Below are 23589 nucleotides of genomic sequence, written 5' to 3' on the forward strand. Positions count from 1 at the left end.
ATTTGTTAAATCAAGTGAATAAACTAGTTGATTTTAGTCAGAGATATCTCTGCTGTTTTCTCTAATGTTTTCTGACAAACACACTCAGGCTCGCTGCATTTATTCTATCAAGAAAGAAAATCAAGGTGGTGGTTAACATCAGTCCAGCAGCTTCTCCCCTTATACATTAAATAAAATATCATAAGTAACCCTAAACAAGCTACAGAGGTGAATGAACAGCTAACAACAGTTAACAGATCAAATTAAACACCGCTAGAACCCGCTATACGTACATGAAACATGGCAAAATTACATACAAAAACCATGTACATTAATGAATTTGTCTAAAATATATGTTAAAATATAATACTTGTAAAGAAAACATAGAGCTGATCCTAAAACATACCACAGTTACAGAACGACGACAGAAAAAGGGGGCGGAGCTGTCAGTTACTGGTTGCTATGGTAACCACCAACGGTCAAAAGTGGCGTAACGTTCCATCATATGAGGAGAAATTACTTTTTGACGAAACAAAAAGGAATTTGAAGAATAAATAAGCACATTTTCACAAACTTCACATCTGTAACACTGTTAAAATGAACCCCTGTCACAAATGGACGTCACGCTTTTCAGATTTTCTTCTTCATATCCATCTAAAGTGATAGATCTAAAGTGATCTATCACTTTATCTAATCAATGATTCACTACATTGTGTTGGTTTATCAAAAATAAAATCCCAACAAGATACTGAATATTGGGGTTGTAGCGTGACAAAATGTGGACAACTACAAGGAGGATTAACACTTTCGCGAGGCACACAATAATATCCATAAACCTTCTTTTAGTACCACATAAGCTATGATAGACAGTTATGTACATTAAATCGGACACTGCTTACCTCTTTGACCTTTCTTTCAATTTCACTTGCCATCATGCTTGTCTCATTTCATATGTCATAAAGAATGTCCTCTCACGACTTTATAACCCTTGGCTTTCCATTTGTCCAATCCGATAGGCAAAAAGGATCTGTCATCTCTGATCTAATAAGATTTAAAACAACTTTTAAACTGTAGGGGTTTATGCTTTTTATTGAATAATTTTTTGTGTGTTTTATCTCTGAACAGACTCCTCTGTGTTCTGCGCAGGTGACTGATGCAGCATTATCAGTTTACCTGCAGCAGCAGTCGATGCTGACTCGACTTGTCCTGGTTCTGCTTCATCCTTTCTCTAATCTGACATACATCTTTGGATAACTTCCTGAACATTTCACTCTTCTGCATCAGTTTCTGTGGATGCCCTTCCTCCCGGCGCCCACACCCCCTCCTGACCGCCCTGCGTCACCTCCATCCCGGCTGCTGGATAGGGAGGGAGTGGGCAGTTCACGGTTTCATTTGTGGCGTCACTTTCTCCATCTCCCTCCTTTCTCCACGAGCCTCCGAGTCTGTCGGTGCACGGCTGCAGCTCCAGCTTGTATCTACCTGTGCAGAGCATCCAGCCGCTTCCCCCTCCTGCCCGGACAGACGCACTGCAGCACGCAGAGAGGAGCTGACGGAACATACTTGTACCCAGCAGCCAGGCCGTCCTGCTCCAGCTGAAATGCTGCTGACACCAACCAGGTAGGCTTTTCATTCGCTTCATGTCTTATTAAGTCGCCATTTGATTTCATGCCGTCTTTTTTTGCGCTTTGCGTTGTTACGGAGAGAAGTTCATTGCAGCTGCGCCTAAGTGTGAGGTGCATTATTGTGCAAAAGTTTTAAACCGTCCCCTCATTTGTCTTTAAACTTTGCTTCAGTCCTAACAGACTTTTTAGTGTTTTATTGGAGATTTTAAAGTTTTTTCTTGGACTTTGGTTGCTTTGGTATTATATTTCTTCAGAGTCGATTACATGAAGTCCAAAAAATTAAGATTACCATGAGGGACTTGGTTAATTTAAAAATGCTTTTAGTGGTGCTTAAAGCTAGAAATAGATTATTACCAATTAATTTCCAAAAGTTTTTTTTTCATAAGATCAAGTGATAGAGATAACAGAGGTGAACCTGTGCGTGTGATTTTCTAAAATATTTGGAAATATGGATTTTTAATTTCAGTTTTAACAATATTGACTAATTCAAGAAACATAAATAAAACAGAATTGTTTAAAACTTATGGAAAAAGAAAAACATGTAAAAAGTGAATTAGGACAGCCTTACATTTAAGTTACTTTTAAAGTTACACATAAGGATCCTTCTGTTTTTTGATATGAAAGTAGATGCCTGGACAATCTTAAAAAACTTTCATTGGCGTTGTGCAAAGAAAAGATCTTTGCTCCCATTAAGGACAGACAGAAGTTTGCTGGAGATAATCATGGAATAAATGAATTAGTTTTATGCTGAATTATTAATTAAACCATATGCAGCTTGACCTGTCATGAAAGCAAAACGTCCCAGAAGTTATTGTGATAAATAGTAATATTGTGGTTTTGAGACCATTTTCAAGTAATATGACGTAAGACAACTCTCTCAAAGATCAATAAACTTTCATTTCTAATGAACATTTAACACTGGACCTGGAAGACATTTTAAATATCCACAATAAATAAGCAAAACAACCGAAACAACAACTAAATTGGATACTGAAGTCTTTGTAAACAATTGTCCTCAAAGAAAATGACTTGTTGAGACCAAAGCACCAGATTTAAAACTTTTGTTATTCAGTCTTTGGTTGGACAAGATAGAAAAACGAGGAAAACAATCATGCATATAGAAATGATCGAGGTCGTTTTAATTTATCATGTGATTAGTTGATTTATTGAGACAGGCATGTGGAGCAAGAAGGTGGGCGTGTCATAGTCTGTGGATGCTTTGCTGCTGCATCATCTGATTCATCATGATTTCTACCACACATTAGAGGATGTTGGAGAAAAATTTGAAGTCATGGGTCTGAAACTGGACCCTGCAACACGACAGTGGCCCAAAACAAACTAGTAAATCCACCAAAGGCAAGCTAAAAATTAATAAATGTAAGAGCCTGGGTGAGTCAAATCCCAGATCTCAACCCCATGGAGACGCTGTGCTCAAAAATCTCACAACTGAAAGTGAGCAGAGCGGTGAACTTTCTTTCTTCTGATGTCAGAGACTGTCAGATGGCTGCAAGAAGCGTATCAGCTTTCCAGACATTTCGTAATCAAGATCTGAATATTTAATAAGGTGCCCCTATTTTGTCACATCACACTGCGGCCAACACAGTAGATAAGAGATAATCATCTTCCAGTTGTTTGCCAGTAGTGACTCTCTTCTTTGGGAACCACCATATTGGTACAAAATGTATATCTATCAAACTAATCTATGAACCTACTATGTCCTTGTGGCATCTACCAAATGAACTAAATTAAAGTTGTTTAATTTAATTATGTTTAGACGCAACTTAAACATATCTTACACTGCCACAAACTGGCTCCACAGACATGACAAAATTCATGATATTTATTAAATTAAACAAAACAAATGATGGAGAGAAAAACTTGCCTGAAACAAAGAGGAAGTGAGATTTTAAAAGGCTGAAACACAAACATCTCAGTCAATCAACGCTGTGCAGCCTTAATCTACTTTCATATTTTTTTCCCATTTAAATTCAGATCACTATATTTTACATGGCTCCAGTTCAGAACGTATACCGCCCCAATGCCTCATGATCCAACCTGGATCAAAACCATCCAGTTTGGTGGTTTTGATACATCCAGACTCAATATGATCACCATCTACTGTGACAAGTTGGGTTAAGAAGCCACAAAGGAGGCAGATAATGAAATGCAAATGAAAACCCCAAAGAGAACTGGTCCGTGATGGCAGTAAGAGCATTCCCATTGGTTCTGTACAGAGAAGAGCGACTCAAAAAGCCTCGGGCTGGCAGGACTTTTAATGTGAAGGAAAAGCAAAGAGAGTACAAAAGATAAGAATGGCAAGAGAATGGGAGAAAAGCGCAGGAACTTTATGTCCTCCAGCAGCCCTTAGCAGAAGAAGAAATTCAAGATAATGCAGAGGCTTTAACCAAAAGAAAAGCTTTTAAGTCTAGTGTTGAAGGTCTGAGTGGTGTGGATAAGATTCATCTGAAAGTAGCCAAGTTCTGGATATTTAGAAAGCCAATACAAGCTATTCAAAAAAATATTAATAAGAAATCTTGACTTATTGAGTGCAAAATATAAACAAATGAGGGGAAAGTAATTATTTTTGCCCAGTTCTGTAGATGTGAAAATTTGCATTAAACAGTTTGTAATCAGCATTTTAGATAAAAGCAAAACATATTTTGTATATTCATAAACTTCAGGTTTTTATGTACCCTGGAGATCCAGGATGCTGCTTTTAGATTTGAGTGCTTTCCCCAAATGTTACCTCACTTTCTGCAGTTCACCTTGAGGCGCAGGTAAATTTAAGTAATGGACACACAGAGAGCCAGCGGTCACATTCAGTCATGTAGCCGCCTTTTAGTAGCTTCTGTTTACATAATGCTTCAATGGATTCTGGAGTTTAAGAGGTAAAGACGTGAAGATTCAGATATAATATTCTCTCTTTGCTTGTAATGGTGAATCAGAAAACAGTACTCATTTTTTATTACTTCAAAAAATGTCAAGCAACTGCAAGTTTCAAAAGTGTTTCGCTGAGAAAATCCTCTAAATTTGACTTTGAACCTCAGTATGGGATTTATAATGAGTCCCTGCTAGATTTTAAAGGCGTCAATCTGACCATCACTACCATCCCTTTTCTCATCCATCCATTTTTAGTTTTCATCTTGTACCTTTGACAGAAAAACACACTGTAATCAACCTGTATTATCTGTATTATCTAATGGTTTGTATTAGATAATACTTCCTGGTAATGTTAACTATTGAACTGACCTATTTTTACAACTGATTGCTTTAATCACTTTAACTAAACTCTAGTTCGTTTATCCAGAAAGTCAGGTTTGTTTGTGGAGGTGTGAATGCGCAATCGGACTCCGATGCGGACCAGGAAAGAAAACTATGGTCTGTCCAAAACCCAAGTTATTGGTTCAGTTGAAGTGAATGATGGTGCGGTTTGAATGTGAATGCAATTCGACTGGGTACTGCTCCAAAAGCAGGATACGAACCACATAGCAAAGCATTGTGGGTAAATACAACCAAAGTAAATGTGGGGTCTGGCGTTACAGGGAGAAACGGTTCAACGTTTTTCACCAGAGACAAAAGAGAAATTCTACAACCGCTAAAATCTGATGCTACTCCGTTTTTGTTTACATTTTGTGAAGCAGGAAGTTAAGCTGGTTTTCTTCGTTGGTTTTTGTGTCGTTTCCTTCAGTGGTTCGTGGTGCAGTGCCACCACAGGCAAGGAGGTGAACAGGTTTTGTTTTTTAATTAGTTTGGTTCATTTGACACAGTCCAGTATGAAAGTGAACCGCACCAGGTGAAAATGTAGCAACTGTTACGATTTTGGTCCCCAGCTGAACCAAGTCTACTGGATTATCAGGTGTTCAAACACCATAAAATTCACTCATGGTGAACTTTTCTATTTTTAAAGTATTTTGTTTCCAAGAAGTCAGGCTTTCCTGTAATGCTTTAAAGTGGTCATAATCAATAGTTCTCCAGACATGCTGCAGCTTTTGCTGTTGTTTTTCTTATTTTCTATTCAGTCTTTTTTATGAAGCCTTTGAAAATTAAGAACGCTGACATACAGAGAAAATAAGATACCTGATAGAGTTATAGTTCAGAGCTAGTTAGTGGTTTTACAAACAGAAAAACATTCCTCTCAAAATGACCAGGTACTGCAGTGAAAATAAGTGGAAACATAGTTTGAAGCTTTTCCAGACCCACTGGATGGTGAATCATAGTGGGTGGCTTTCTGGCACAGAGATGTTGTGGGGAGACGTCCTGGTGGTTTTTCTTGGAGATGTGCAAGCGGAAGAGGAAAAAAGCCTGTATTATGGTGTCAAGTTAATACTCTAACTTCTCTCACAGATAATTAACTTCATTTAGAGCCTTTGGTCATTTCAGGCACGTCAAATGACATGTAATTTTCCAACCTTTTTAAGCTATCTTAAAACCCAAATCGTCCCACTGAATATCTTATTTTACTCTAAAAAAAAATCTCTGTCCAGTCTTTTGTGGAGACAGTTAGTTTGTTGGATACTTGGATGTTAAGAGTAATTGTTTTGCATGTAGAAGGTAGAGCTTGCCATAATGCACAAACATAAAATTTATACTTAAACAGAAATCTGTTGTAATACCCAAAAACCAATGAGGTTGTCAAATTAATTGGTATTTTGATATATTAAAGATATTTTTAATCAGTTTAAGTTGTGCCGTTTTTATCTCCATGTTTGGCACACAACTTTGCACAGCATTGCTGCAGACATTATCCCTTTCTTCTCCCTTTCTCAACGTACCTGATGGCTGAGAATCAAAAGGGTGAAGCTTAAAAGTTTCTGAAGGAAAACCTTTGCTACTTTACTCAAAAATTTGCAGGAAAATGTTGTTTGGATGTAATTTACCTTGTAGGGAGTGAAAAAAGAAAACTGGAGGATGTCTGTCTGCCCTTATGCAAGCTGGTGATTCCTAGAAAACATATTAGCTTTTCAAACTTCATAAAACACCTTAAAGCCCGACTCCCTGATGCTTAAAAAGTTAATAAAGCTCCTTTATATACAGCAGCAAACTGTTAAAGATGCCAGATGGCCATCTGTTTAAATATTGCTGCTAACACTATTCTGACTTTGCCTTCCGAACAGTATGACTTGACGCTAATGGTTGGCACAACAAAAGATGTTTATCAGGGATGAGAAAATGAAAACTACAATAAAGAAGGTGCAAAATTGACCACAAACCCCACCACTCCATTACTCCTCCACTTTGTTCAGGCCTAATGAAAAAACAAGCAACGTTAAGGAAAAACATTGCTACAAATTTTAGTGTCAACAAACAAAGTTGATTCATGAGTTATAAACTTAGTTAAATTACTTGTTTTTAATCCAAGTATAAATATATTTGACCAGAAATTTGTAAGAAACTGTGGTAGGTTGTTGATTGATGGAGCTGTGGCTGAAGAAACCAACTTTAAGTTGTCTATTGTTTTGCTCTACAAGAAAATTACATTTTTAATAACTTTTAATTAATAAGTGGCTATTGAATTTCCTGCTGATTATTGGATGTTAACTAATAAAGACACAAAATGTATCATATTATTCCAGCTTTAATATTTTTTTTATTTAAAGAACCTTCTGGTTTAAAATAAACCTTGCAGTATTAATATTGAGTATTGAGTATCTTACCTAATGTTGATATTGAATCTGTCATGTCAACATTATCACTGAGTATTAAAAGACTGGATGACAAATTATTAAAAGTTGTAGTGGCTTCTTTCATTTTTCTACACTCGTGTTAGCTAGTTTGATCTGTTTTCATTAGCTTACGTAGCTAGCAGCTAATGGTTTATGAGCAGCTCTACTCTCATCGTGCTGATGAAACGTATATGTTTGCTTTCACTCCGTCACTGACAAAATGGTGCCACACAAATGATTTTAAAGCAATGAAGTGGTATTGTTTGTGTAGCCTAATCTTGCCCATTGCAACGTTAGCATAGCTGCTGCTAATGGTTAGCTAGCTGTTGTATCTTGTCTATCTTCATCTATGCCTGTTTTATTTTTCTATTAAGTACCAAAACTTCTGCCAAACAAACAATTTAAAATTGGTTTTGGCTTTTTCAATGCTTATGCTACTCTGTTTCATAGATCTTATGGCAGGACATTAGTTTTTTTTGTGTGTTTGTCTGTGTTTGAATTTAGTAAATTCAAAGCCACCGCTTTTAATTTACTAGCTAACTGTGAACCTTAGCTTTTAGCTTAGCTTTTCCCATCACCCAGTTCTTTTTTCGGCAACCCAAGGAAAATAGCTGGAGTCAGTTTTAGTTTCCACAAGTCAAAGTCTAATTTATTTGTGACCACATATAAAGTTTTACAGCGCTGGGCCCTTTATGCGTCGTGAACACCACAGATAGAGCAAAGTAGTTATTTGAGTATTAAATATTGATCTTCTTAAGATAATAGGCTGGACTCAGGCACACAGTCATATGCTTCATGCTGTGGGCAGGCCAGCATCTGCACAACTCAAGTTGTTGGAATGTGTGTGTTGCTTCTGGCATGTAGCTAATTGCAACAAAACTGATAGTAAAAGACCTTGAAGGCACTGCAGTGCTCTGTTGTCAGATAATATAATCTTATTTATTATATTAATCAAAAACAAAGTTCCCATGACATTCCATAAAGCTTACAAAGTGTTTTCCAGTTGACAACCGTGTGAATAAATCAGACTTTATCCGAAACTCCATAAACTTTGCAAAAATGTAACCACACAAACCAGCTGGTAAATTGTTAATATTGTTTCACACAGTCATTATAAATAAGTTAACTCTAACAATTAGAATATAACATTTCAGAATAACAAATACATGCTGAAAGCTCTAATTTAAGTACTTGAAATGATAAATCGACAAAAAAAATTAACATGTTGGAACTTTTTAAACAAATGCAAGAAGCTTCTTTGTTTTAGATAACCTATAGTGTGTTTCTTACAACAAGAAAACCACAGTCAGCAGAAAAATATGTTTTAGAGAAAATTCCGTTTTCTATTTAAATCGACTTTTTGTGTCGGATGTTACATTAGGTTTTATTGGTGTTTTGCATGAGAATCTCTACTTTATCCTGCATGCAACTGTAGTGCAACCACACTAAAATAAAAAAATCTGGGGTAGATTGAGCGTACTCGTAGAGTAAGAAAGCTAGAGCGCCACATTTACACCTCGTAAAAGCTCATTTAGTGTGCTTTAGAGAAGATGTGTTTTGTTCCAGCTCAGCACTCCTCCAAGCTTGCTGCACATCCGTCAAATAGACATGTTTGACCTGGCTGAATTGGGATCACGAGTCATTTTCTGGCTTGTTGGTTGGAACCGGGGACGAGGTCTCCCTGTATTGACAGTGATGTAAAACTCTGCAGAGACCACCCACGAGACGCAGGGGGGAATTTATTTACAGTGCAACATTTGCAAAAATGGTATAACCACGCTCCTTATATTTCTTGATCTACTGAATATATTCTAAGGCAATCCTTAGGCTAACATATTTTCATGTTTCAATGACAAAAGCAGAGTTACTTTGTTGTGACTTTTTATTTGTCTAATTCAGTTAGATTTAATGAATTTTTAGAGTGTTTGCTAGATTTTATTAGCTATTATTAGTTTAATATTGTTTAGTTTCAGTTTACTTTTTATTTGCTGTAGTAGTAGTTTTTGTTTTCTCTTTTTTTTCATTTTTAGGTGCAGAATTCAAAAGGGTTAAAGTATTTTATTGTGATTATGCATACATTGATTGGGTATATTTAATAGAATAAGGAATACTTAATAGACGGTATTGTTTTCAGAAAATGTATTCAATTGTTGGACAAGAAACAACAATCGGTTGGTGTTTTCTACCAACTTTTGCTGTCGCCATTTTGCGGGCTAGCATAAGTGTTAGCCCACAACAGTTTACGTAAAATCAATTTTACATCAGTTTAAAAGGCGAATAAATAGATTCATAAACACGAAAACGATGGATAATATTTCTATAATTTCTGTATGTTTTAGCTAATTTACAATATAGTCCTGGTTAGTTATAGGTTTTCCCCATTAATCACCATTTTCATTTATTTCAGTTAACAAAAATGTTTTCTCAGTTTCAGTTTTTGCTAGTTTTAGTTAGCTATAATGACGTTAATAGTCTGGAGCTACTCTGTGTCGACGGGATAACACACTGGCTGCAGTTTGCAGACCCCTAAATGCAGTGGGTGGCATTGATTTCAGCTTGACTTTTCTTCAGTGTCGTTTAAACAAGAGGAGCTGCAAGCCTTCAGTGGCAAATGCGATATAAAGATGGCACAACACCCAGCAACCGCAATTATTCTCCTCACCCATCAACTCGATTCACAAACTGTCATTTGGGCCTAACAGTGCAAGCGTTTGAATCAGTGTCCGGGGTCTTAATGCTGCTGTTTCTCTTCTACAAAGCCCAATGCACAGCGATCCTAAGTGCTGAAAACTTCCCTTTCCAGCCATGAAAAGAGCGAGAAAAAGAAAAGAGAAACAGTGCGCGAGTGTGCCAGTGGCCTGTCCTTTAATTTTCCATGCAGCCTTTTGTGAGGGAGTTGGTATGAGGTGAAAGCACAGTGTGCAGCTGTCCCCTTGGCTCCATGCTTGCTCTTTTATGAGACGTTTTCTTGTCAAGAATACTAATAGTGATACCAGCCTTGTAGAGTCCAGCCAGCTGCCAGGAAAACAGACGGCAATTATACCGCCATAAGAGAAGGCCATTTCATTTGACAAAAGTCAATGAGGTCTATTTGTGCCGACTCATTTCAAAGAAACTGTTTCACATAAATGCAGAAAGTATAAATGTATTAAGTCGTTTTTATGCTTCAGTCCAGAGGTTATAACTTTATTAATATAATATGTACTCTCGGGTTTTTACTCCAACATCCACTTTTTAGTTTTGGACATTTTTAATCAGTTAGGCTTGTCTGGGTACCCTTCCCCCCACCCCCACCATTTTTTAAAATAATACTTATTTTCTTATAGCTTTACTAACAGATTGGTTTGTTTAATTGTTGCTTTGCCTCTGCAATAGTTTCTGTTTAAGGTTACTTTTATGCTTCCTTGATAAGGTTAGAATAGGGTTTTGGGCAATACACAAAATATCTTTATTATTATTATTATTATTATTATTATTATTTTTTTTTTTTTTTTTGCTGAAAATTATTCTTAGGCTACATTCACACTGACCCAATTCCAATTTTTTGTCAAATCAGATTTTTTTGGCGTGGAGCGTTCACATTTCTAAATATATGCGACTCCAGTGTGAACTGCAAACAACCTGAAAGTGTTCCGCATGCGCAGTAGAGGGCGCAATAACGTCACACACAGAGAGCGTGCTCAGTGTTTGCGGAAGAAGACATGGATGCTAACGGTGGAGCTTAGCTTACACATTTTGAAGTTGTTGTCCGACCGGAACCCGCACTTTAACAACTTAATCCTACTTATCGTCTGCCATGGTTGATGTTTTTCTTCCCGCTTGCGCGTATCAGGACACAGAATAGTGACATTTGTATCAATGACGTTCAGTTCGGATGAATGCGACCTGGACGTCAGATCACATTTGAATCGGATACGTATCGGATATCCAAGTGGCCTGGGTCACATAAAAAAAAAATCCAACCTGTGTTGTTCAGACTGTCATGAAAAGATTAGATACAGGTCGCATTAAGGCAAAGAAATCGGATAATGAGTTTTTAGTCTGCTCAGTTATGCCTATTTTACGATCCTTTCAGAATTAGCTGTTTTAGGGCGTCATGTCACTTTAAATCCAAATAAGCAGCTTGGGTTGCTAGGTGACGGACTGGACTTCCCAGGAGTTGCTAGGTAACAGTGCGGTGCCCACCAAATGTGACTTAGCATTTTCTGTATACCAAAAACACTTAACTTATTTCCAAAAAATATCTGGGTGGTTTTTTTAAGCTCTTAGACTGTTTTTAGAATCAATTTAGGCTCAAATCGAATTTTTAAAAATGAATTTTTCATAACATCTCCTTTATTATTAATAGGTGAAAAGAAATCTAGTAGTCAGCATTTATTTGCTGTTATGTCGGGTGGCAGACAAAATGCCCTGACCAGGTTTCAGTTTCTGTCACACTTATAATGCATTTATCATTATTACCGGAATACTTCCATGATTTAAACTTTTGACGGTTGGATAAATGGTTGTATGGAGGGAGCATGTAATTATTAAAGGCATGAACTCACCAGAATGTATTTAGCGGCCTTGCTAAGTCTTAAAGACTTTGAGGAAGTATATGTGGCAGCTAAAATATTCATTGATACTGCAAATGAACCCTCTGAGAGAAACTATGATCTCACTGGACTTAACTTCAAGGTTTGATCGCCTGCCAGGCCTTATTGAGTTGCTTGGGCAGGGAGAGCTGCTGGCAGAAGTGGAGCAAGAGTATTTAGACGTTTGGGTAGCTTTCAGAAGATTTTTTAGGAGCGCTCAATTAATTATCAGACTTCATCCAAGAAACTAAAGTTTTCAAAGCTGAGAGAGTCGCCACAAGATCTAAACATCCCTGTCCCTGATTTTTAGGACATGTCTGTCCACATGGGAGGTTCATCTCAGGAAGATTTCTAAGGATAAATCTGCCATAAGCTTCAAAAATTATCTCTGAACAGTTTATATACACGGAGAAGGATAATAAAGATTTCTGACTGAATTTTCTCATAATTCAAATTTTAATATATTTCTGACTTTAATCTCAGTTTTGATCTCAGAATTTTGACATTCATCTCTTAATTCAGACTTTTTTTTCTCAGAACTTTGTTTTTAATCAATCTCAGAACTATGACTTTTTTCCTCGGAATTCTGAATTTAATCTTAAAATTCAGACTTTTTTCAGAATTCCAACATTAATCTCAGAATTCTGATGTTTTTTCCTCAGAATTCTGACTTTAATCTCAAAATTTTTACTTCTCAGAATTTAGATTTTTTTCCCTCAGAATTATGACTTTAACCTCTTTCATCTCAGAATTCAAATTTTTTTAAACTCAGAATTTTGAGGGCGCTGTGATGTCATAGCACTGCTGTATCACATAGCTCAAAATGACAATTCCTCAGTCACAGAAAAACTTGCATAGATACAACATGCTCTTCCAGAAAGTTCATTATTCTCCCCCATACGTTTCACATTGGTCACTGAACCTGATTCCTCCCAGGTGCTTATTTCCTTTAAAGTCAGAAGTCTTCTTTTTTTTTTTTTTTTGTCCGGTTTGTTAAGGAAATAAATAAGTCTTACCTAAAGAGAAACTGAGTCAATCAAGAATGAATAAAATGCATTTTGATTATTCTTTTATTAAGAAATTAAGCAAAGATTATATCATTGACTCCCCTGGCTAGTCCAGGGAAGTGAAGAAAAGATAAAAGTACATCACTTTTAATAAATACCAGCCCTCTTAAAATGATTGGAGCAAAAGGGAGTATCCCACCAATTTCAGTTTACTTCACAACTCTGGTATTTGCACCTGTACACTATGACCCTGCATGGTTCACATCCAGTTCAGAAGTACCCTTTATTATGTGTTTCCAGCGAGCTGCCTCCAACATGAAGGGTACCTTATAGATAAAATTGATTGCTTGCTTGCTTGATTGAAATAAAACAAAGTTTGACATAACAGGTGACCCATAATTTTCTTCTTTATACATGTGACTTGGGTTGAATATGAAAGACCTAATCTACTCTGAGATAAAGAAATAGTGCAGAAGCACTGTCTTTCCACAATGCAGGAACATTTCCAGTTGTTCCAGAGGTTGTATGAGGTCACTGCAGACATCCCGTCATGGCTGCTGGGTTAATAACAGACCCGGCCTGGTGATGGAGGACTGGACAGATGCCTCCCGGCTGAGACGCTGTGTCATTAGCTCATGGAGGTGATAAATAGCTTGAGGTCAGAGGCCTGCGGCACCGATTTCCCTTTGAAAATCTGAAAAATCTGCCGTATGGTTAGGCTTTTAGTTGCTTTCGTGGCTCCTGTAATTTACAAAAGCCCCCACAGTTTGTTCAAATCACACGGACTCTTTCATTGAAACCAGCTGGTTAAAACTAACCAGGTTTACTTGGATTCATGTGATATTCAGGTGGAAAATATTGTATAAGACCAGCAAAAAACATTCACAGATTTCAGTAGATATAAGCACACAGATTTATATTGTTTTTGTTTAATGACTAAAGCACTACTTTAATATATATTCTCTGTCTATATATACTCTACTATAATCTATAAATGATTTTTAGCCATAAATTTAAGATAAAAAAAAACTAAACGTTAACAAGATAAATCAATAGCAGAATAAATCTGAAAAGCAATTGTATCAGATAGATCGCCAGTTGATCTTGTCAAGGAATGAAGTCAATCAATAATAATAGTTAAATGAACAGCAGGATATAACATAAAACCACAAAATGAATAGTATTTTACATGCATGTGCAGGTATTTATGAATAGATCAATTTGAGATCAATGGAGCATAATTAGCTGAACCAACAATATGCATGCTTTCCAGCATCAAAACTCTATTTTCTTTGTTATTCTCCAGTAGATTTAGAAGAATATTTTTCATCTTAAATGCAAAATGTTTCTATTTATTTTTCTAAAATTGTTATTCTTTCAGGATATGTCATATATTTGAGTCTGTATTCTAAATTAATGGACAATTAAAGACAGTGAAGGTGATTAATTGTTTCAGCTCTTATTGTGGTAATTTCGAGTGATTATTGTTTTATCTTTACAGATATGTTCAGATCCTTCCAGTCATCTGTGCAGTTTGCCATCTCACCCTGGCCTTCCCCATCCAAACGCCATCAGCTCATGGTGAGTCCACATTTCCCACATTTAATTACAAAATAATTAAAAACCCTATGAACTTTCACCACATTATGTGACATTAGCTGCTTCATTATGCAGTTGGTTGCAGTGAATATTAAGAAGTATAAGAGGAAAGCAGCACTTTTAGAGCAACTTTGCATAAAAAGTGTCATTATTTACCGAATAACACTTCATGACAACTGTCATAAACATTCATAAAGACTTCTTTATGTTCATGACAGGTGTTTTGTCATGTCAGTCTTATGCACACCCCTTCAAATAAAGTGTTACTGATTATGGTTAGTAGCAAGCTGTATGTTACTGATAATAATTTGATGCTGATGTGTTTACTACAACGTTGTTCTGGTAATATTATGACTTTATTCTCATAACATTATAATTTTATTATTGTGTTACTATTACGACTTCTCATATTATTACGACTTTATTCTAGAACTATTGTCTTTATTTTCATAACTACAACTTTATTCTGATATCACTATAACTTTATCAACAAAATATTGACTTTATTCTTATACTTTTATGACTTTATTCTCATGGATTTTGTTGACTTTATTATGTTTTTTGATAGGGATAGACACATATTAACGTAGACAAACTGAATAAAACAACGGTCCTGTGGTGCTTGTAGCGTAACTAATTGGTCCCTTTTCTTGTATTATTTTCCCCTCCATATTATTTTTGGCATTAAAGTCAATAAATTTAATTTTGGAAAGTTTTCAGAGTTGTTTTGTCCTTTTTTCTCTTGCGTCCATCAGATGACGTGCGGCAGCTGAAGCTGGACATCCCCCTCTCAGGTCCAATTCTTGTCCCTCTGGGCAGCTCCATCTCCATCCCTTGCTTCGTGTCTCTGTCCTCCTCCTCTTCCTCGTCCCCATCTGTCGTCCCCCGGGTGAAGTGGACAGTGGTGTCCGGCGGGATCGAGACACAGATCTTGGTAGCGCGGAGTTCAAGGGTGAAGATCAATGAAGCGTACCGCGACCGTGTGGCGCTGCTGAACTACACGTCCTCCCCTGAAGACGTGTCTCTCTGGTTAGGCGACCTGCGCCACAGTGACTCCGGTCACTATCGCTGCGAGGTGCAGCAGGGACTGGAAGATGCCAGCAAAGTCGTACAAGTCAAAATCAAAGGTAGCATCAGCATGTTGAGGATTATTCCAGATTTTTTTTTTCTGTGCAACACTTTCCCCCAGGGTGTTATAAGCCTGGCGGGTCACCAGGCTTTACTTGTGCCCCCACCAGGCTAAGCATTGCTTATTTATTTAAGTCTTTTTAAAAATGTTTGCATTTTTTAAGACTTTATAGTTGGTGTTCAGGTGTTAATCTTCCAATCTTTCAATAACACATGATTATCAAGTATTTTTTTAACTCAAAAACATGACGGGCCGCTGGATGAATGACTGCAGAGCGTCCAAATATCAGGCTTACCAAATTTTCTGGGGGAAACCTTGTGCAAATTTTTAAAGATATTTGATCATTCTGTATCTAGAGTTGGGTAGTAAATAGTTCCATTTACTCAATTACATTTAATTGAGAAAAAAATTACTTTTAGGAGTATTTTAACTACGCTGTAGTTTTTATTTTTACTTCAGTAATTTTATTATGAAGTATCACTACACTTACTTGAGTAAAATTTCTGGATTCTCTACACACTGAATGAAAAGCAAACATGTTTTAACCAAAAATTCAGACACACAATGCAGTTTTTGTTAAACTTTCATAAATTTTTTAATGAGAGAAACTGAAAAGAAAAAAATATTTTGCCTAATTTTGTTGTTTTTTGTTATTTAAATGAATTGTTGTTATTTTCGTACTTAAAATACCAAAATTTCCACTTAACTTTACCTTTTGGTCCGTCTGATTATTTCATTTAAAAAATATAAAATGATTAATAATTTGATCACTTACTCAGTACTTGAGTAGACTTTTACCAAATACTTTTTTACTCTTACTTTAGTAATTTCTTGGATAGCTACTTTTTACTTTTACTTCAATAAAAATATGTAGTGCTACTGTTACTTGAGTACAACTTTTGTGTATTCTACCCAGTTCTGTATGTGTCAGAGCTGTAAAATATTTGATTTTATCATGTTAATAATTGCACAACCTGACTGTACAGTGTATTTCTGAATGTGTAAATATGTTGTGATGTTTTTAGGTGTGGTGTTCCACTATCGAGATGCTTTGGGTCGGTACTCCTTCTCTTTCCAGCAGGCCCAAAGGGCTTGTGAGGGCATCGGTGCTCAGGTCGCCACACCCAACCAGCTACTTGCAGCTTATTTTGATGGATATGAGCAATGCGACGCAGGTTGGCTGGCGGACCAATCTGTCAGGTAGTTTTTCACTCTTTAAAAAATGCACATCTTTGTCCTTCTATTTTGGTTTTTACTGCTTCTAAAAACAACCAAGGCATCTTTTGACAATCAGTTAATGTTTTTTGGTCTCTGGAAAATGCTTCAAAACCCTCCCGGTTGTTAAGTCACATTCAATGGGCACTGCACCGCTACCTAGCAACCTCAGCACATTTGGTCAGCTGGTTTTACAACTGTAAGCGCTGTATAATGGCTGCTGGAAAAGTGTCTTGTTGTTGACTTTCCATCCAGAAACAACTTGCTGTATTCATTTTGGTTGTGCAGGAGGCTCTGCTTCTGATTTTCAAAAATGCACGGTTGCATAATTGCGTCTTTTTGCAGCCATTTTCACGTATGAGTGTAAACATTGAGTTGGTGGGCGTGGCCAGCAGCAGATTATCTGGATTTAAAGTGACAAGACACCCTACAGCAGCTCATTCTGGAAGAAAATACAGACTAAAATCTCATTGGAGAATGACTTTGTGTAAAAAAAAACCAATGAATATGTTTTGCAGCCGTAGCCTGTTCAAGGAAGCATAATATCTTTGAACTTTTATTAGATTTCATGCTGAAATTACACAAAATCCACAAATTACTTCTGCAATCCCTTGATATATTTATGAATGTAGGTTTTGTTGTTTATTTTGTCAAACCTGCATTAATTTTTCGGTTGCTCAGAGGTCAGTTTCATTTTAGAAAGCATTCTTCTTCACTGACGCAGGTATCCAATACAAGTGCCCCGTGAAGGTTGCTATGGAGACATGGATGGGCAACCAGGAGTGAGGAACTATGGGACGATGGATCCAGATGATCTCTTTGACGTCTATTGCTACATAGAGCAAATTCACGGTACGAATTATAATATTGTAAAACTAGATGTGGTGTACGCAGAAACAGTTCAAATCAGATGTTTAGATAAACTTTCTAAAAAGTACACAAACTTTTTTTCTCACTGTCTGGCAATATTAGGTTATTTTTGCTGTCATACATTCATATCAGCATCTTGTGAGTTATTTATATTGTAAGTTGCAATCTTTTGATGTACGGTTGAATTGAATTACCTCACACTTTCAGAAGGTCTTTTAAAAATGTACACCTAAATTTAGAAGTTTAGAGACTGTGGACAATTTCACTGGTGTTCCTGGATCTTCTGGTTCATAACACCGTGAGACAGAGTCAGACCAAAAAGCAGACTGAAGAATAAAAGTCTCAAAATAAAGGATATTTTATAAGATAACTTTAGAATGACACCAGGAAAACCACAAGAGAGCATAAATTATCAAGAAACATGAGAGAAACAACAAAAAAGAGACTTGGAAGCAGGTGGATCTGACAAGGAGTAAGCAAAACCGACAGGCTTATAAATGTTTGGGGAGGTAATTAGTGGAATCAGGACCAGAGTGATTAGGAGCTAAGAGAGTTACAGGATAAGACTAATGAGCTAAGAAAAACAATGACCACAAGGAAGACAGAGGTGTAAGTCAAAATCAGAAGATTACCTTAAAATACAAGACTCAGAACACAGAACTAAGATAAAACCGAACTCAGAATTTATGGGATCATGACACTACTATTTTTTACTTCAAAAATGTGTGTTCTTTGGTATTTTTCATAGATTTAACTAAGGAAATATGAACACAATGTTTTCTTGAGACACATCCCATTTAATACTCGATTTTTGTGAAAATGTCGGCTATGTAACAACACCAGGGTTTCCCCCAGTGTATCATAAGCCTGGCGGGCCACCAGGCTTTACTTTTGCCCCCACAAGGCTAAGCATTGCTTATTTATTTAAATCTTTTTAAAATGTTTGCATAGTTGGTTTTCAGGTATTAGTCTTTCAATAACGCATGATTATCAAGAGATATTTTCAAATTTCATGTCAACTTTAAACATTTTTTAACTGAAAAACACGACGGGCCACTGGATGAATGACTGCTCTGCCACCCAACCACCAGGATCAGCAAGTTTTCTGGGGGAAACCTTGAACACAATAGTGGTTTAGGAGACTGTTTAAGTCTGAATAATTCACATTTTAAAGCTACGTTTAACTAATGTAAAAACATAATCTGAAAATTGCCATGTGGAATGGGCCGAACATTTGCAAAAAAAACAACAAAATGCATGAAAACTGAAACTATGATCAACTGAGAGGTGATGAATCTCTTGATTTCTCTAACAAGATTTTTTTAGATTTTTAGTCCCGATTTTAAATAGTTGACTTGCAGATATTGTTACTTTGTTCTTGATAGTTTTTAAAGATCAGAACCTTCTTCTTCTTTCCTCCACCAGATTTATTTTTTTTAAGCACACTATCCTTAAAAATGACATGAAATAAAATCTATAACCTCGACCTGCTCCGTACAAGTAATCAAAACCAATGTTTTGTGTTTTTAGGAAAGGTCTTCTATGACCCCGTCCCACAGCAGTTGTCATTTGATGAAGCCCAGTCATATTGCGGAGCTGCAGGAGCACAGCTGGCTACAACCGCACAGCTGTACTCAGCGTGGAGCGAAGGGTTGGACCGCTGCAGTCCAGGCTGGCTGTCTGACGGCAGCGTGCGCTACCCCATCGTAATCCCAAGAGAGCGATGTGGTGGCCCACAAGCAGGCGTCAAAACACTCTACCGCTTCAGCAACCAGACCGGTTTCCCAGAGCCGTCTGCCCTGCATGATGTCTATTGTTTCAAAGGTGAGCGTCTTTAAATACGCCCGACTATAAAGTGGTTCTTTACAGTGTGACTAACCTCCCTTGAGCTGTTACTATCACCACTGTGGAGACCGAAGATTGTTGTCAACAGGTTGTCACTTGTCACTTTTGTATGTAAATAAACATACAAAAGAGTGAAACTCACACCATCTTGGACAACTCTGCAAATCGTGTGTAATTTTTCATAACAAAACGACTCATTTTACAGTCAAATAATGCATCTAGCATAACAACAATGTTGCAAAATTATTTATATAGCACATACCGGCAATGCAACCTTAAATGAAAGATATATGCAGTAATTTCCTCCAGCAGGACATCATGAGGTGACTACTGACACAATAACTGTTTTGCTTGACTGCAAGGAAAAGTTTTGGTCAAGATTTTTAAAAAAAAAAAAGGTTGCCAAGTTGCAATACCTGAAAAGTGATGGTGTATTACAACCATTGTAGACAGAAACAAAAAAAGAAAGAGTAAATATTTTCCAAAACACTGAGATTTTGAGATTAATCTGAGACATAGATACATTTTCAAATAAGTAAATTTGCACAGAAACATAAAGATATAACCCTAAACAACCCATTTAGTAAGTTAAGATTTTTGGGGGAGTTGGTAACACTGTAATATTCTTGTTTGTTGTTGTTTTTACTCTGAAAGCAAACTTTTAAATTCTTATCTGTCCTCAGCAGGACACGGAGAAACTTTTACTGAGTCTCCAGTGGATCATCTGATCACAGAAGCTGAAAACTTACAAGAAAATGTTGTTATTCTAATGGAACGAGAACAAGAAATTCATCTAAATCAACTGGAGAAGCAAGTGGAACGAGAAGCACAAAGCGAACTGGAGTCTTTACCTCTGTTGCCTGAGTCTTTTACTACAGAAGATCCACTCGATAGAAACCAAACGGTCACCTCAGATAGAGCAGAATCTTTCCCCACTGCAGCTTATGCTTTGGACTTCGTTAAAACACTAAATGAAAGCACAGAAAAACGTTACGACTCCCAGCATCTTCCAGAGGTAGCTGTCAGCACAATCAGCACAACAAAGACCTTTGATTCAACACAAAGCACAACTATTCCTCCTGGTGATTACAATGGGACAGACTTACACCAGAACCACATATCGGAGTTTGAGAGAAGCACATACGAACCGCAGACGGAGAACCAGACAGCATCAGACACAAACTCTACTGAGTCTCTACAATCAACTGAACAGACAATCCAGTACCAAGAAATTCACGAGACCAGTTTGGACAAATCTCACACCAATTACAGCGAAACCAAGAACAATCGTACAGACGTAGATATAGAGGAAGCGTTTTGGGAGGGAACGACTTTGGCGACTGGTCCGTTGCTTCAGGTAAAGTTGGAAGATGCAACTACAGAGGATCCTATACAGATGGACACGACTCAGGCGTCCCAAGATAAAGGAACTCCAGCCACACAAGAAACTCCAGCTACTAAACTAACCATTGAGGCCTACTCAATATGGACTCCCAGTGATGGATCTGGAGATATTTCCCAAGGTAGGGAAACTACTTTCATAAAATAAGTGCGTTATATAGGCCGAACACCTGAAAATGTGTCAATGTATAATTAAATGATGATATGTTCAGAATCAGAACATATTACCTCTAAATGTTAATATTCAATATATTTCATAAACCACATTAGAGATTTGGATTAAGACAGATTTTTTAAGAGGTTGGTATTTTCTATCTAAATAAACACTACGGATATCACTGCAAAAACAAAATCTTACCAATGATTTTTGGTTTATTTTCTAAGGGAAATGTCTTTGTACATGTGAAATAAGACAAAACTAACTTCCAAGTAATTTCTCAGCAAGATGTCAATAATGCTTTAATATTGACGAAAAAGTATCAGTTTCCATGACAGATTATTTCACTTATAACAAGACATTTCTCCCATTTTACATGTTGAATAAAATGCCAGTGACTCAAGTACTTTTTCATCAATATGATCAATTATTTACTTACAACAAGCTCCTATATCTTGCTGAAGAGTTATTTGTAAGTTAGTTTTGTCTTATTTCAGGTGTAATAATTTATGTGCATTAGAAACTAGACCAAAAATACTTTTGGGGTTTTTGCAGTGTTGTTAGTGGAAATTAAAAATAGACAGGTACTTGTAATTTTCTTCTTTTTGTCATACAGATTTTTTCAGACAAGTTTCCTCCAGTATCTAAACCAAAAATTTATATTCAGAATTGAATTTTTTTCAATTGATTTGTTTATATATCTATTCACTTCTTGTTTGTTTATTTACAGGAAATGGTGTAATTATTGGTTTATATTTCACGTTTAGCCACTTTAAATAATTTTCTGAACAATATCCAACAAAGATCAAGATGCTTATTGTAAAAATATATGCACACAAATTGTATTTTACTTTGGATTTTTGTACCAGGTGTTAAGTTATGAGAAGCTTTTCTGATATCAATATTAAGTTTTTGAAGTGTCTGAATTTCTTTCTGATATTTTTACATGACTTGAGCTGAAAATCTTCAGTATTTTTAGCGGTTTGTGTTAAAAAAAATTATTTTGCAAGACTAAACTGCTTGGGAAAAATGTGCTTGAAATTTAGGTGCATTTATTTAAGACTAAATGAGAGCTAGAAAACTAGGTGCAAAGTTGCAATGATGACAATGTGTAAATCAATTTAAACTTTTACAAAAACAATTTTATTGAAGACTTTTATCCAGATTTCCACTGTTTTTGCTTTACACAACTGATATTTAGATCAGATAATATGTTATCTCAGGAAATCCTTATCAGTTGAGCATTTTGTCACACCTGTAATCCAAAATATGTTATCCTTTCTTTCAGAGAGAGAATCTGAAACAAAAGCAGCCACCTTCACATCCTCGTCTCAATCCTCTGCAGCTGGATTCACCGCTAAACCGGTGGGTTCTGCGGTGGCTAGCACCACACCTCAGAGGGAAGCTCCCGATCCAACCCTCTCTTCTGTGTTACGCCAAGTGGACAAATTGGATTTTGAAATCCACACCACGACACAGGACTTGTGGGAACTCACTATTTCTAGACAGGAAGGAAGTACAAGCTCAGACACAGAAGAGGTTGATGCAACTCAGGCTCCTGAACAGGTAGCTTCTGGAGTAAGTTTGCCTATGACTGAATCTCCAGAAGACTTCAATGTCTCTCATTCACCGTCTGAATTTGCAGCGGAACAGTATCAGACATTAGGCAGCTCTTATGAAGAGGCAAGTGGATCTGAACTTGGAACAGTTACTTCCATCTTTCAGGAAGGTATTAAAGTTGCATCGCCTTTTGAGAAAACTTTTATAGTTTCCCCAACCCCTGGCAAGGAAGAGAACAAGTCGACTTCAATTGAAGAAGAAGCTAACTTTTCCTCAACTACTGTGCCTAAAGAAGAAGCTAATGCTAGCCAAAGCACTGAAAAAATTGCCCCAACATTTGTTCTTGAAGTAGAAACCAAAGTTACACCAACTGTTGTCCTAGTAGAAGAAGCTAAAGTTAGCCCAACATTGGGTCTTGAAGACAGTAAAGTTGTCCCAACTCTAGTTGCTGAAGAAGAAGCTAAAGGAACCCCAACAACTGCTCTTGGAGAAGATGTTAGCATAACCCCAACAGCTGCTCTTGAAGAAGACACTAAAACTACATCAACCCCAGTTTTTGAAGGAACTAGAGCTAGAGAAACTAAAGTTGATCCAAATGTTGCAGAAGAAGCTAATGTTACAACAACTCTGGTTTCTGAAGAATTAGCTCGTGTTGACCCAACTGTTGTCCTAGATGAAGAGACTAAAGTTAGCCCAACTATGGTCCTTGAAAAAATTAAAGTAGCTCCAGTTCTGGTTGCTGAAGAGGACACTAATGTTGAACCAACAGTTGCAGAAGAATCTAAAGTTCACCCGACTTTGGTTCCTAAAGAAGAAGCTATTGTTGACCCAACTTTTGTCCCAATAGAAGAATATAAAGTTAGCCCGACATCAGTTGTTGAAGAAAATAAAGTTGTGCCAGCTCTGGTTGTTGAAGAAGAAGTTCATGTTGACCCAACTGTTGCAGAAGAAGCTAAAGTTCACCCGAC

General features: G+C 36.8%; 1 protein-coding gene across 1 annotated transcript; it reads left to right on the forward strand.

Moving 5' to 3' along the window:
• Nucleotides 1-1223: 1223 nt before the first annotated feature.
• On the forward strand, nucleotides 1224-23587 carry LOC103472524 (neurocan core protein-like; the record flags this gene model as incomplete). Its single annotated transcript, XM_017307353.1, has 8 exons — nucleotides 1224-1596; nucleotides 14347-14426; nucleotides 15200-15571; nucleotides 16599-16773; nucleotides 17513-17640; nucleotides 19189-19482; nucleotides 20187-21026; nucleotides 22350-23587. Coding segments are annotated over exons 1-8 (3147 nt in total), but the record flags the coding sequence as incomplete, so codon positions are not given.
• Nucleotides 23588-23589: the final 2 nt, after the last annotated feature.

The sequence above is a fragment of the Poecilia reticulata genome, linkage group LG11, assembly GCF_000633615.1.
Source record: "Poecilia reticulata strain Guanapo linkage group LG11, Guppy_female_1.0+MT, whole genome shotgun sequence".
Lineage (NCBI taxonomy): Eukaryota > Metazoa > Chordata > Actinopteri > Cyprinodontiformes > Poeciliidae > Poecilia > Poecilia reticulata.